This window comes from Odontomachus brunneus, unplaced genomic scaffold (genome assembly GCF_010583005.1).
Source record: "Odontomachus brunneus isolate Ranch 3 - 2012 unplaced genomic scaffold, Obru_v1 Obru_scaffold_027, whole genome shotgun sequence".
NCBI lineage: Eukaryota > Metazoa > Arthropoda > Insecta > Hymenoptera > Formicidae > Odontomachus > Odontomachus brunneus.
In genome coordinates, this window is record NW_022639477.1 from 1,917,033 (window position 1) to 1,929,229 (window position 12,197).

Below are 12,197 nucleotides of genomic sequence, written 5' to 3' on the forward strand. Positions count from 1 at the left end.
TTCTATTTTTTTTCATAATGCAATGTACATATACAACATAACTCAATGTATTTATTTGGTATTTTTATACCTCATACATATCATCTATATTTAAGATAAACTCTTATACATATACATGTTAACATGCAAATCAACGTCTTGTTGTTGAATTGCCGTTAATAATTTTCGCAGGTCCAGCCTTTTCTTCTTGTTTGCACGAGGACTACTTAAGATTACGCAACAATATGTAAACACACGCATACATATATCCTCATTTATTTATTTAGGACGTGTACATGATATAACTATTCTTATTTGTCTTTCTCTCTCTTTCTATTTTTGCTGCGACTTTCCTAATCTGTGATGTGTGCATGTTTGTGCGTGTGTGCGTGTATGTATGTATGAGTATTTGTTCACTCAAGGCATTATTGTGTCTTGATTGCATATGGTTTAGCATGTGTCCAATTGTTCTACGTTAATACATCAGTTCTACAATAAAACTGCTTCTTATCCTGACAATATAATCAAATCTTCTGTACGCATGTTCAGAAAAACGTGTTTCCCTTCTTGCGAATTTAACCCTCCGAATTACCTTAAGCAAAAGCTTCTTTCTTCTTACTATGAAGAAAAGAAGCTTCTCTTAACAGGAAGTTTCTTATTATACCGTCGTTTTACTTACTAGGACATGTTACTTTGTACTGTTCACTCTACTAGTTACTCGTAGTGACGTCAAGACTGTAACACCATACGATAATTGCAGTTAGCTTTTTATTAAGTGCTTGACACAATTATAACTAACACAACCGTTTGCAAGGGTTTATTACTTTTAATTGCAACATTAATTGGACACAGTACGGAAAGTTATGCGTCGCATTTTTTCACTTAAGTTTGACTGCGCACTCATTTCTCTATGTAAGATGTAAAAAGAGTTAACGAGCTGCTAATTTACAAAATTACGAATTCTTCTAGTTAGTGATCATCGTCGTTATTGATCTCAGTTTATCATCAATCTCTAAATTAATAGTTGTCAAAAAAGATTTGCTACAGCTTACACATTTTCCATAATTCATTTCTACAAGGGATCGTGCGCGATGCTAATTAAAAGTTTTCGAGCAAATATGAGATCGTTATTGTTAACTGCTGCGTTATCGTAGTGCTGTTACCCGTTCGTACTACATCGTCGCTCTTAATTCTACTTATTGTTAAGACAGTCAACCATTTGACTTGGCCGGTATTGTGAACCAATGATTAACATTATAGCAGTTATCATTATTCTGCACGGCGAGCTATATACCTTTATACAATCATTAGTGAGGCCGCGCCACACATTAGATAACACTTGTGTAATCTATCAACATTAACATTACTGAACATTTAACTGGCATGATGGGAAATCGTCCGAGAGGAAAGCAATCGTAAATCTAACGGCACTTTCATGATGTAATGTACTCGGCCGAAAATTCACGAATAAAACTTGTCAAACGCGTGTTCCGTTTTCTTTCTTTCATTTCCTTCTTCCATTTTCCATCTCGCTCTTGATCACGCGGAACAACGGTTCCGATAAAATCATCTCACAGATTTTGATTTCTAGTTTTGAAGTTACTCAAGTGTTTACTTTCGTTTTTGCTACTAAAACTTTTATAAGAGAGATTCATAATTTTTTTTTTAATTATCTTTAGTTTCAATCGCTAACGAAGGATTTTGATCTCTGATTCATCTACTGTCAATTCACAGGCGATGTTAAGCGCTTTATGGTTCGCTTAGTTCGTCAGATTCAAATGAGGTTTTGAATCTTGACGTGCCCAATATTTCTGGATATGAGAAGGTCTCTCAATCACAGAGAAGGTACCAATGAAGATTAGAAAACTAATTTGCGGCGTATCGTGTGATAAAGAGTTAAACAGCGAAGGCTATTCCGAGCAAGACACACTTTGGATAATTGGTATATTGATATTCATATATATATACTGCAAACACTGCAAACTCTCTTTCAAAACTAAGGCCACTCTCTTTGTTTTAATATTCTCCGATTTATTTGAAATCGGTAAACTTTTCTTGAAAAAACTGTCAAGGCATCAGTAGTTTTTGAATCGTAACTGTGATAAGTTGAGATCAAATTTTCCGCTGAGTTATCACTCGTAATGTTATTTGAGAAGTATTTCGCAATAAAAAATAAACAATCGCGATCTCTTTTGTTATTGACTATTACGTATACTCGTTCGTGAAAGTCTAAGCTATTCACTTCCTCGAATTTATTAATTATAAATGTGTTTCTTGTTTCTCTTTGTCTACTTTTCTTCTGGTAGTCATAATTTTGTACACATATTCAATGTACGTAATCTATTCGTTGAAAGTCTATACACACATCAAAAAGACACGTATCGTAGCGATGGGATTAAAATTATAATTAATAGTATTGATATCTTTATACTTGCCATTGATTTGTATCGATAATTTCTAGATCATATTTATGCTTACTTTTTTTTTGAAAGACTTATTAATGTTTTTTATTTTATTTAACAGATATTGAAAGGTATCGATTATTTGAGACATAAAATCACATGTTTGGTATGTCATCAAATGCCTCTATTATTTTTTAATTCTCTATTAGTCATTAAAAGCCTATTTTGTGTTTTATAAATAATAGTCATAAAAGAAAGAAAGAGAAAAATTAAAGTATGTAAAAAATAAATTAATCTTACTTTGATATTTAATATTTTGATCAGCGATATTTGATGTTTGCATCAATTAATAACATTGTATGTTATCAATGTTATGAATATTTATTTTATTTGCGTAATATCCAATTTTAAAACTTAATATGCAGGTATTAATATATATTAATATTAGTAGGCAAGTAATTAGTAGTAAATAAATCAATTCCATCACTACGATATCAGTAACATTGAAGACTTTCAACGAAATATACATTGCAAAAAAAAGATTAGTATACGTTGAATTTGTTAATTTGGCTTCTTTGTCTTCATTTTGTTTGTTTTTCTATCGCCATGAACTTCCTTTTTTTCTATTTACTAAATTTGTGTGATAAATTCATTTTCATGCAATAATCTATACAGACTTCTATCTCTTTTCATAGTAATAAAAATAATTAACAGTCTCTAAAAATAAATATTTGCCTATTGTAAAACAATTATTGATATACTATTTTGAGGAAATAATATTTCGAGCATATAAATATCGAAATATCGTGATGAGATATCGTTATTCTTAAGAAAATATAATACTGTGCTCGTACTGTTTCACATTATTCTCTCTCAATTCCTTTCAACTACTAACGATTTTAAATAGATTAATCTAACATTTTTTGGCCTTTAGGGTTCTAATATTAACGTTTGATTAAGGTACACACATATATATTACCATCAAATTGAAGCGGTTGTTTGATCAATGTGGAAGAACGCGATGGTATTACTTACAAGGGAAAGTCCGACAGAGCGTCCCTCACCGATTTTGATAAGCCTTACATTGTAGAGAATCAAAAATAAGAGAATTTTTTATATGTTCTCATATCTTTACTTATAAACAGATATATATCTTTTATTTTCGCTTCTTTACATACGCGATAATCCAAAGCTCATCAAAATCGCTGAAGAATACTTCCAGTCCTTCTTTTATGTATGTCTTTTATGAAAATCCTGCAATCTTGAGTGCTACATTGTAAAACAATGATTTTCTAAGTGTTGGTATTCTGCACTAGTTGATGGCAGGCTCATTTTTTCATCTTTTCTTAAGCAACCGCGCGATAATAGAAACAAAATCCGATAAAAATTATATAATCGCCGATAGGATAATTCACGAAACTCTCCAACTTAAAACTTCGCATGGAAAGTCGAGTCAAATTGTACAACAAAGTATCTTCGTTATTTCACAGCAGTCGCGTTTAAAGATGCGAAGCTGTCGATGTTATCGGGAAAAAATACTTGTTCATTCTGCAGGTAGGTTTACCTTACATCAGTTGTTTTATCTCGAAAACGATTCCTCCGAGGAATCATCATTGGACGTAAAACGAACGTCGTGTCACACTTGTTGCGAGGTGATCAAATCGGTCTTGCTGGAATTCTTCAAGATTGACGGCCCAGGAAGTTTCTGTGTGGTGGCGATAGTGTTGGACGGTTGCACCATCATTGGTTGGCCGTTCACCAGGACAATCGTGTCTCGCACCGAGTCGTATGCAGTGCATCCTGTGAAACAATAAACAGTATATATAATCGTAATTTATCCAACTATTTACTACTGTATATTTAATACTTTATCTTATTTGAAATAACAGAAGATTCTTTACCTGGCGAAGGTGTAGCCAGAGTTCTGGATAGTGTCAAAGAATTTCTCGACGCTGGACCCCAGTTGGATGTTGGCTGTAACAGTATTTTCACACAATCCCACACGTTCTTATCCTTTCCTTTACTTTTTTCTTTATTTCTTCTTTGACAAGAATCGTCGTTATCTAATTCGTCGTCATCGTCGTCCTCGTCATCTTCGTCATCATCGTCGTAGGATGATCGTCGACGATGTTTCTTCAGCTGATTCTATATTTCAAACAAGGGATTCGTTCCAATTTTTCTTTGAAATTTTAGTTCAAGAATGTTTCGAATTCAAGAAATGTTAAAAATCGAAATAGATAAAACTATAAAGAATTCTATAAAGAAGTAGATAAAAGGAGCAACAATAACATACTATTATTTATAAGTATCAGATTCGATTTGATATTCTAACTTCATTTTATTTGTATTTAATTAAAATATTTTGGATAATCACTAGAGAATTATTAGAGTTTATAAAAGTGAGACATCTTACTATAGCTAGTCCGACAATGACTAAAACCGGAAGCATACTAATGACCCATCCCAACACGTCCGCCCATTTCGGATAGATGTAAGTCCCGTATTTAAGCGGCTCGTATTCCACCCAGTTGAAACAAAGGATAAAGAAGAGCGCAGCGGGTGTGATGACCTTCCACATCCATGTCCAGAAGAATCGCCAGAGACGGCCGCGGGGTCCGATCATCTGTTGGACGTCATCCAGGAACCGATTCGCTCCGTATACCCACGCCACCAAAATACATTCACTTATGGCGATCAACAAAACCGACCAGTTGGCCGCGTACTTGTCCATCAGCTGCAACCAGTACATTCCGGCCTGTAAAAAAAAGACATATCATACAACATAATTGTTTGACATAAATGTTACAACACCACAAAGAAGGTATCGATCGAATTAAGTCAAATTTTCGAGGGACTTCAAGAGGTTACACTGTGTAATCGATGTCATTTATTTCGAAAGTAACGTAAACCAGATTTAACGAAAAATTAATAACTCAGTTGCTATGCTTATAGATCAATGTGAAAAGAAAAAAAATGAGCTTACACATATTTCATAATTCAAAAAGAATAAGTCGTATACTTTAGAATATTGTTTAAGTTATTTACTTCTACTCTCGAATCTGAACTCTAAAAGTTGAGCTGTTTAAATTTCTTCGGTTTCTTCGGAGAAGACGTGACGGCGATTTGATGTGAAACTTACGTTCGTGGTGAAAATGATGCCACCAGCGTAGCCGACCACCGCAACTCCCAAAACGACCCAGATTTTATAACTTCTCAGTGCGGGGATGCCGTCGAGTATCGCCGTAGTGACCGTTTCCATGAGTGCAAATTGAGAATCGAGACCCAATGTGAGCAGCATGATGAAAAAAAGTAGCGACCAGACGGATGCGACCGGCAGACGAGCCACGACCTGTCAATAGTCACGCTAAGATTGCTTTTCGATAATCATGAGACTTTTATATCTGCGTAAACTTTAACTTTCACGTGAAGTTGAATGTTGTCACATTTATCTCGTCTAATTAAATTCTCTCAATATATGGATACTATGCATTCAGAATACGAATGAATCAATTTTAGAAATTGTAAAATCTACTTCAGACGAATTCGATATCTAAAGAGAACCTTATCATCTATATCTTACCTATATTTAACACAGGATATATTGTTAAGTCTCTCTTATCTGATTTTTTCTTTTACTTTACTCGTAGCATAATCTTATCATCTCATATCAATGAAACCAGTCGATAGATCAAGTCTAATTTTAAAAAAAACCGAAACATATGAGAAAAATCTAAAAGTTTTAACAAGTAAACCTACCCAAAAGTTACACTCCGATTTCTTTCTAATTCGGCACAAATGTAGAAGTACAAAAAATATTTAAGTCATATTTTTTCATTTTGACCCACTTTGAATTTCACGAGCAGTTTATAGCTTTTTAATGTTTTCACTCCTATCATCAACAAATGTAACAAAAATGCATAAGAAATAAAATTGAATACAAGATATAAATATTTTTGGTTTGCTGATTATGAATATGAAGTGAAATGTGTAAAATTATTTGTATAAATAATAAAATGTTTAAACAAAACATGTAAAAAGTTGAAAAAAAATTATTTATACAAGTAATTTCTCGGTTTGGTCGAGATTCGAACCATTTTTGACTAATTTAGCACAGATTTAAAATATTTCGGTTGGAATCTTAGCTAAAGAAATTTAGCGGAGAAATGGTTCATATCTCCGCTATACCGATTTTGTTAAAATTATTTAACTATATCTTGTATTCAATTTTATTTCTGCATTTTTGTTGATGATAAGAGTGAGAACATTAAAAAGCTATAAACTGTTCGTGAAACTCAAAGTAGGCCAAAATGAAAAAAATATGACTGAATATTTTTTGTTACTTCTACATTTGTGGCAAATTAGAAAGAAATCGGAACGTATCTTTTAGATAGGTTTACTTGTAAGCTATTTTATATAAGTAACCTTATAATAACCTTATAACCTATCTTTAGATAGGTTTACTTCAAGCTACAAATAATTAGCGCTCACCTCTGGATAAACGATGAACGCCAAACCAGCTCCTTGATCCACCACTGACGCCACTGGCACGTCGAGCTCATATGCGAGAAAGCCGATCACCGAAAAAATCACCAGCCCTGCGAAGAAGGACGTTCCGATGTTGCTGATTGCGACAATCAGAGAATCCTTGTAGCAATTGTTGGTGAATTTGTTGTACGAGCTGAGGGTGATCAGGCCTCCCCAGGCTGGACTGAGGGCGAAGAAGATTTGCACAGCAGCGTCTCCCCACACTTTCGCGGACATCAATCTCTTCCAGTCGGGAGTCAGATAGAAAAGTATTCCCTCAGTGGCGCCAGGAAGTAAAATACCTCGGACAAAAAGTGCGACCTGCGAAAGAGACGTTTACTTCATGAAAACATGTCGAATTTTCATGTACGTTTTCCGTAAAAAAAAAGAAAAATATATATTTTATAAATGCAGTATTACATTTGTCGAAACGGAAATATTAGTGTCGTAATGTCGATTATTACACATTGTTATTAACTCAATTTAACATTGATCATTAATTGTCATAATTGACGCACCAGAACGACGTACGGGAAGAGTGCGGTGAAATATACAACTTTGCCAGAGCTCTTAACACCTTTGCTCAGGCAGAGGAAAACGATTGTCCATGCCAGAAAAAGGAATATTGCCATGGACGGTCGAATCGATCCGGTTTCCTCAATTCCGCTACTGATCCTCAGAACATAATTGCTAAACGTGCAGAGAAATTTCCTCCATACACTTTTTACTTCTTCTAATTAGCATTCTTAAGTTAAGCAACATAATTCAAGACAAAATGGATACCTTCGCGAAACAGAAATCTCTTGACGTTTCGAAACATAATCGTCGCGCAATGAAAGAAAATACAGCTGGATCATGAAGGTGGAGTTAAATTAATGAGTGGACGATTCTCGCGATGATAAGTCCGATGACTGAACCCGAAAAAATGTTAAGAAATAAACACGATAATTTATATACAGCTTATATAACATTACTTGAAATATTCCTCGGCCGGCGGTCTCTTGATGGCGTTCGCTATGCTTTCGATAGTCAGGCCCATCGCGGTCATTTGCGTCGCATTTAGACATCTTCCTTTGAAGTAAGAAACGTTTAGATAGGCACAAACCTCGGCAGCGTCTGGCGTGAAGCAATCCTCGGTGCTCCATTCCTTGTCGCACTTGCTCCAGGGTAGTTCCCAACCACCTGTTCCAAACTAGAATTTTAATATGCTTCCCGTAAAAAGCAGAGGCGGCCGTTTTCAACGACTCTCCGCGGTCTCAAACGGTGCTGCGCATTTACGCGCACTTTCGTATTTATAGCTTTTCGCGTGCAATAAATAGAAAAGTTCCGCAAATTGCGCTCTACACAAGCGTGCTACGTTCCATTACTTTCCAAAGTGCATCTCATTCAAATTTAAAACTAAAATTGCACGTATAACAGTACACCACCCTTATAGAAATATATATATATATATATATATATATATATATATATATATATATATCATACTAAAAATTATTGATAATTACTTATTATCCAGTATTTTTAATACTGAAAATAAGTAATTATCAATGATTCTTAGTATATTTCTATAAGGGCAGTGCGTACCTCGTAAAGTCTTCGTGACAATAATTTTACAATTGATCTTAACAACTTGTGTACAGACGATTTTATATCATTAATAAGTAATTCTGATCCATAAGAGCATGTTAACAAGGATGTTGGTTGCGAATAATTTCTTTCAGCAGGATAATAATATCGACGATACATCGCCAAGATTTTCTCAGTCATACGTGGGAAATTATCCGTTTTATATCGTATTAAAAAGATTAGTCTAATATGGCTAATAAAGGTCTAATAAAGGCGTGTAAGAACCAAAGATTTAATAATGCGATTGTTACAAAGAAGAAAGATCCTAAATCGGGTCCAAACGTATATTTTTTGAATTTAGTTCTTTCTTCTTTGTAATAAGCACAATCGCACTATTAAACCTGTGCTTTGGCTCTTACACGTTTTTCTCTTCGTGTAATCCATTTTATATCGCTCCAGACTGTATATCTCGTTAATATTATATTTAATTATCGGCTAAAATTAATTCGTAATGATTGAATATCTAATTGATAATAATTATTTACCAAAGATCGATGCATATATGTAATACAACGTCCATGCGATGATTAAATTATAATAGAGCATGACAACGGAGCTAACGAGAACCATTCCATATCCCAAGCCACGGAGCAAAGGGCAAAAGCGCTTGTAAGCCGCCACCGGGCCAAGACTGGCGTATTGTCCTGCGAAATAAAGAGACATCCTAATTGCAAATGCTCGATATCGGTGTCGTCTCGCTAATGCCGCTAATTACCTAAGGAAAGCTCCATAAACATGAGCGGCAATCCGGCGATGATCAACATCACGGTGAACGGTATCAAGAAAGCTCCGCCGCCGTTGGAATAACAAAGATATGGAAACCTCCAGACATTCCCGAGGCCTACGCTGTATCCCAGAAGAGACAACAGAAAATCGAATTTTCCCGTCCATGTCCCGCGTTCCGGGTGGTCGTCCTCGCCACCTTGCAAAGGCGCCTGACTATTCGCCACTGAGTATTTGTCCTCATTCTATCAAAAATTCAACACCGATATCTCCCTCGTTTCTTCGATGTCGCGATCTTGTTTAAATAATTTTACAACACGACGTACGATACATAAGATTCGACAAATATTCGTCGAACTGATACGATCTCCATTTCGCAATGTAAGACAATTTTCATTTTGAAAACACATCCTAGATAGCACAAAAAATTAAGAAAAAATTAAAAAAAATACAGTCGTATGTCACCAATTCTGAGTTCATTTTCAGATGCAAAAAGAGTTCAGTTTGGTAAAAAAATTCTTTTTGCATCTAAAAATGAACTCAAAAATGGTGACATACGATTGAATTCTTTTTGAATTTTCTGTGCTATTTAGGATGTATTTTGTTCTCAAAACGGTTTGAACACTTTCTTTTCAGTGCGTTTTGAAGCGCAGCCGATGGTCCAATGAGGTCCAATGAAGTGAGATGATCCAAACTTTCTTTGATTAATTCCCAAAAGTTATGTTCTTTTATTGAGCTATAGGCTGCATTTCAAATTACATCAAAGAAGAGATTTTAGTAGTTTTGAAAACCAGTATACATTAACGTGAGGATGTTCGGATGTACACAATTACGCCATAAAAAACTAAGTCTAAAAATCGGTTTTTCGACAATGCCTTGCAAATCCAACTGGACTATTCTTAAACGCGTAACCGTGTAATTTGGTTGAAGCTCTCCTTACACTTCTTATCACTTTAAATTACATCATACAGTACGTTTAAGACATGTAAGTTATAATTTGATACTTTTTCAAACATATTAAATGACGTGACTTAAAACGTGTAAAAGAAAATTCAGCCAAAATAATATACTTGAGCTGGCAGTATGGGCATTTGAAGAAATGTCGCAGGTAAACATCTACTCTGCACGCTTATTCCGTAACTTTCTAACGGCAACAACGTATTCGTTACGCGTCGTTACGTAGATATAACGTGTCGCGCAACGACGCGTAACGATAACGACATTGCCGTTAGGAGTTACCGAATAGGCGTGCTGGCATTGCGATTTTTAACGATCGAACAACGATTTATTCTTCCAGAATAAAGATTTCGTCGAATTTCGATTGATTTTCCCAGCACTTCTACGATACGTTTGTAAAATAAAAGAAATAAGTTTCACTTGCGTAATTGCGCTCAAACATGGTCGCGTGAGATTGATTATTTGAGTCTGTTGAATATTTGACGAGCGAATGTATCGCATGAAACCGGAAATCAATAATGTTTTGCTTACATCCCAGTCCAGATAAGGACGAATTCTCGAGGATGCCTCTTCCATTCTCTACACTGATATGATTTTCCGTCGTGGTATCAGTCGCTTCTTCGTCTTCTCATGGCTACCGAATCAAATCCATCCAAGTTCGAGATTAATTATTAATCTCCGTTTTGGTGAAGAGACGGTAAAATGATCGTTTGTAATTACGCGTCTGAAGTTTGCCTAGGGTTGAACACCAAGAGCCGTTACATTTAATCGTTCATTTAATCCTTCGAGAATACTAAATGTTTTAGTCTTCACTGTGTATAACTTGAGCATGTTTATTTCAATTGAAACTTCTCGTATTTTTAAATTTTACGCACAACAGATGTAAAATTAAAAATTATGTCAAAGAAATTTTTACAATCTTTTTTTTGATTGCATAAAAATGCGAATCCAGAAGCTCGCGAGAGATAAAAACGCGGCGATTTTCATGAGATTGAAGAAATCGCAACTCTGTCAAATGCAATTACTTTCTCGATCAAAAATCTCACAAGAAAGACAGAGAAGTTGTTCAATCGCTCGGAGCTCTCTGTATATATCGCCGCGCTTTCTTTTCATTGTGCGCTAAACAACTATCACTGAAGTCCTAATTATTGTTATCGTGTTAGCATTACGTGTATGCTTGCGTTATTACATAATTAGTGTTATACTGTGATTTGCTTTTCTTAGTAAATCTTTCCACGAACAAATTAAAATAAATATGACAATTACTAAATAACAAACTCAAACTCCAATTTATTTCCTTTTTTTGTTTCAGACTCTAGAAGAGTGAAAAAAACTTATTAAAGAATCTCGAAGTACGAGGAAAATTAATTGAAAAATTGAAAGATTTACAGTCCTATCTTAATTTGATTGTAAAACTTAGTTCCCGCGCTTCAAAACATTTTTAACCAATCATCAACAGATTATCGGCCTATAAATCCGTGATAGTGGATCCGTGATAGTGGACCCAAGATACAACTTACCGTTTCTTTGCATCGTTGTTATCGCCTGAAATCGCTTGCGTTCTCATACATTCACCTCGACGGCGCCAACGTAGAGTCGCCGGCAAATCAGCTGATAACGGACACCGTCGATCTATCTAATAAACCTTGGCAGAGAAACTCGTCAAGGTCAGCCTCGCACTATCACTATCAGATTTCAGGGTCGCGTTCGGCAAGACTGCCGCGATCGCGAGCTGGGAATGAATGGATGGCGATCGAAAGGATAGTGAGGTAGAGGTAAAGCAGGAGAAGAGACGAAAGAGAGAAAGAGAAGAAGAGAGGCCAACGAACAGAAGCAGACAGATGCCGAAGACCGATCGGACAGCGAGATCCGTGCCCGGGCAACTGGCTGATCTATCCGGCTGCCTGCTTTACGGGAAAGCTTTACCACTTGTAGCCCTCTCCTGCCTCTCCGTGCAAGCTCGACCCTGTCGAGCTCTCTCTC

The 12,197-nt window shown here is 35.5% G+C and overlaps 1 protein-coding gene across 5 annotated transcripts in view; it reads right to left on the reverse strand.

Moving 5' to 3' along the window:
- Positions 1 to 187: 187 nt before the first annotated feature.
- The window catches only part of LOC116842772 (sodium- and chloride-dependent glycine transporter 1-like), a 14,908-nt gene continuing 2,898 nt past the window's right edge, over positions 188 to 12,197 (reverse strand). For 4 of the 5 annotated variants that reach the window (XM_032812440.1, XM_032812441.1, XM_032812442.1 and 1 more), the window contains 11 exons: positions 11,735 to 11,859; positions 10,746 to 10,949; positions 9,250 to 9,502; positions 9,020 to 9,178; positions 7,880 to 8,087; positions 7,424 to 7,595; positions 6,870 to 7,226; positions 5,521 to 5,730; positions 4,795 to 5,136; positions 4,283 to 4,526; positions 4,018 to 4,181 (listed from right to left, as the gene is read on the reverse strand). In XM_032812440.1, coding sequence (XP_032668331.1) covers positions 4,018 to 4,181; positions 4,283 to 4,526; positions 4,795 to 5,136; positions 5,521 to 5,730; positions 6,870 to 7,226; positions 7,424 to 7,595; positions 7,880 to 8,087; positions 9,020 to 9,178; positions 9,250 to 9,502; positions 10,746 to 10,790 — 2,154 coding nt within the window. In that variant the 5' untranslated portion in view covers positions 10,791 to 10,949; positions 11,735 to 11,859. Of the gene's footprint in view, positions 4,182 to 4,282; positions 4,527 to 4,794; positions 5,137 to 5,520; positions 5,731 to 6,869; positions 7,227 to 7,423; positions 7,596 to 7,879; positions 8,088 to 9,019; positions 9,179 to 9,249; positions 9,503 to 10,745; positions 10,950 to 11,734; positions 12,154 to 12,197 lie in introns of those variants that run through there. The other variant, XM_032812439.1, reaches the window with a different exon arrangement.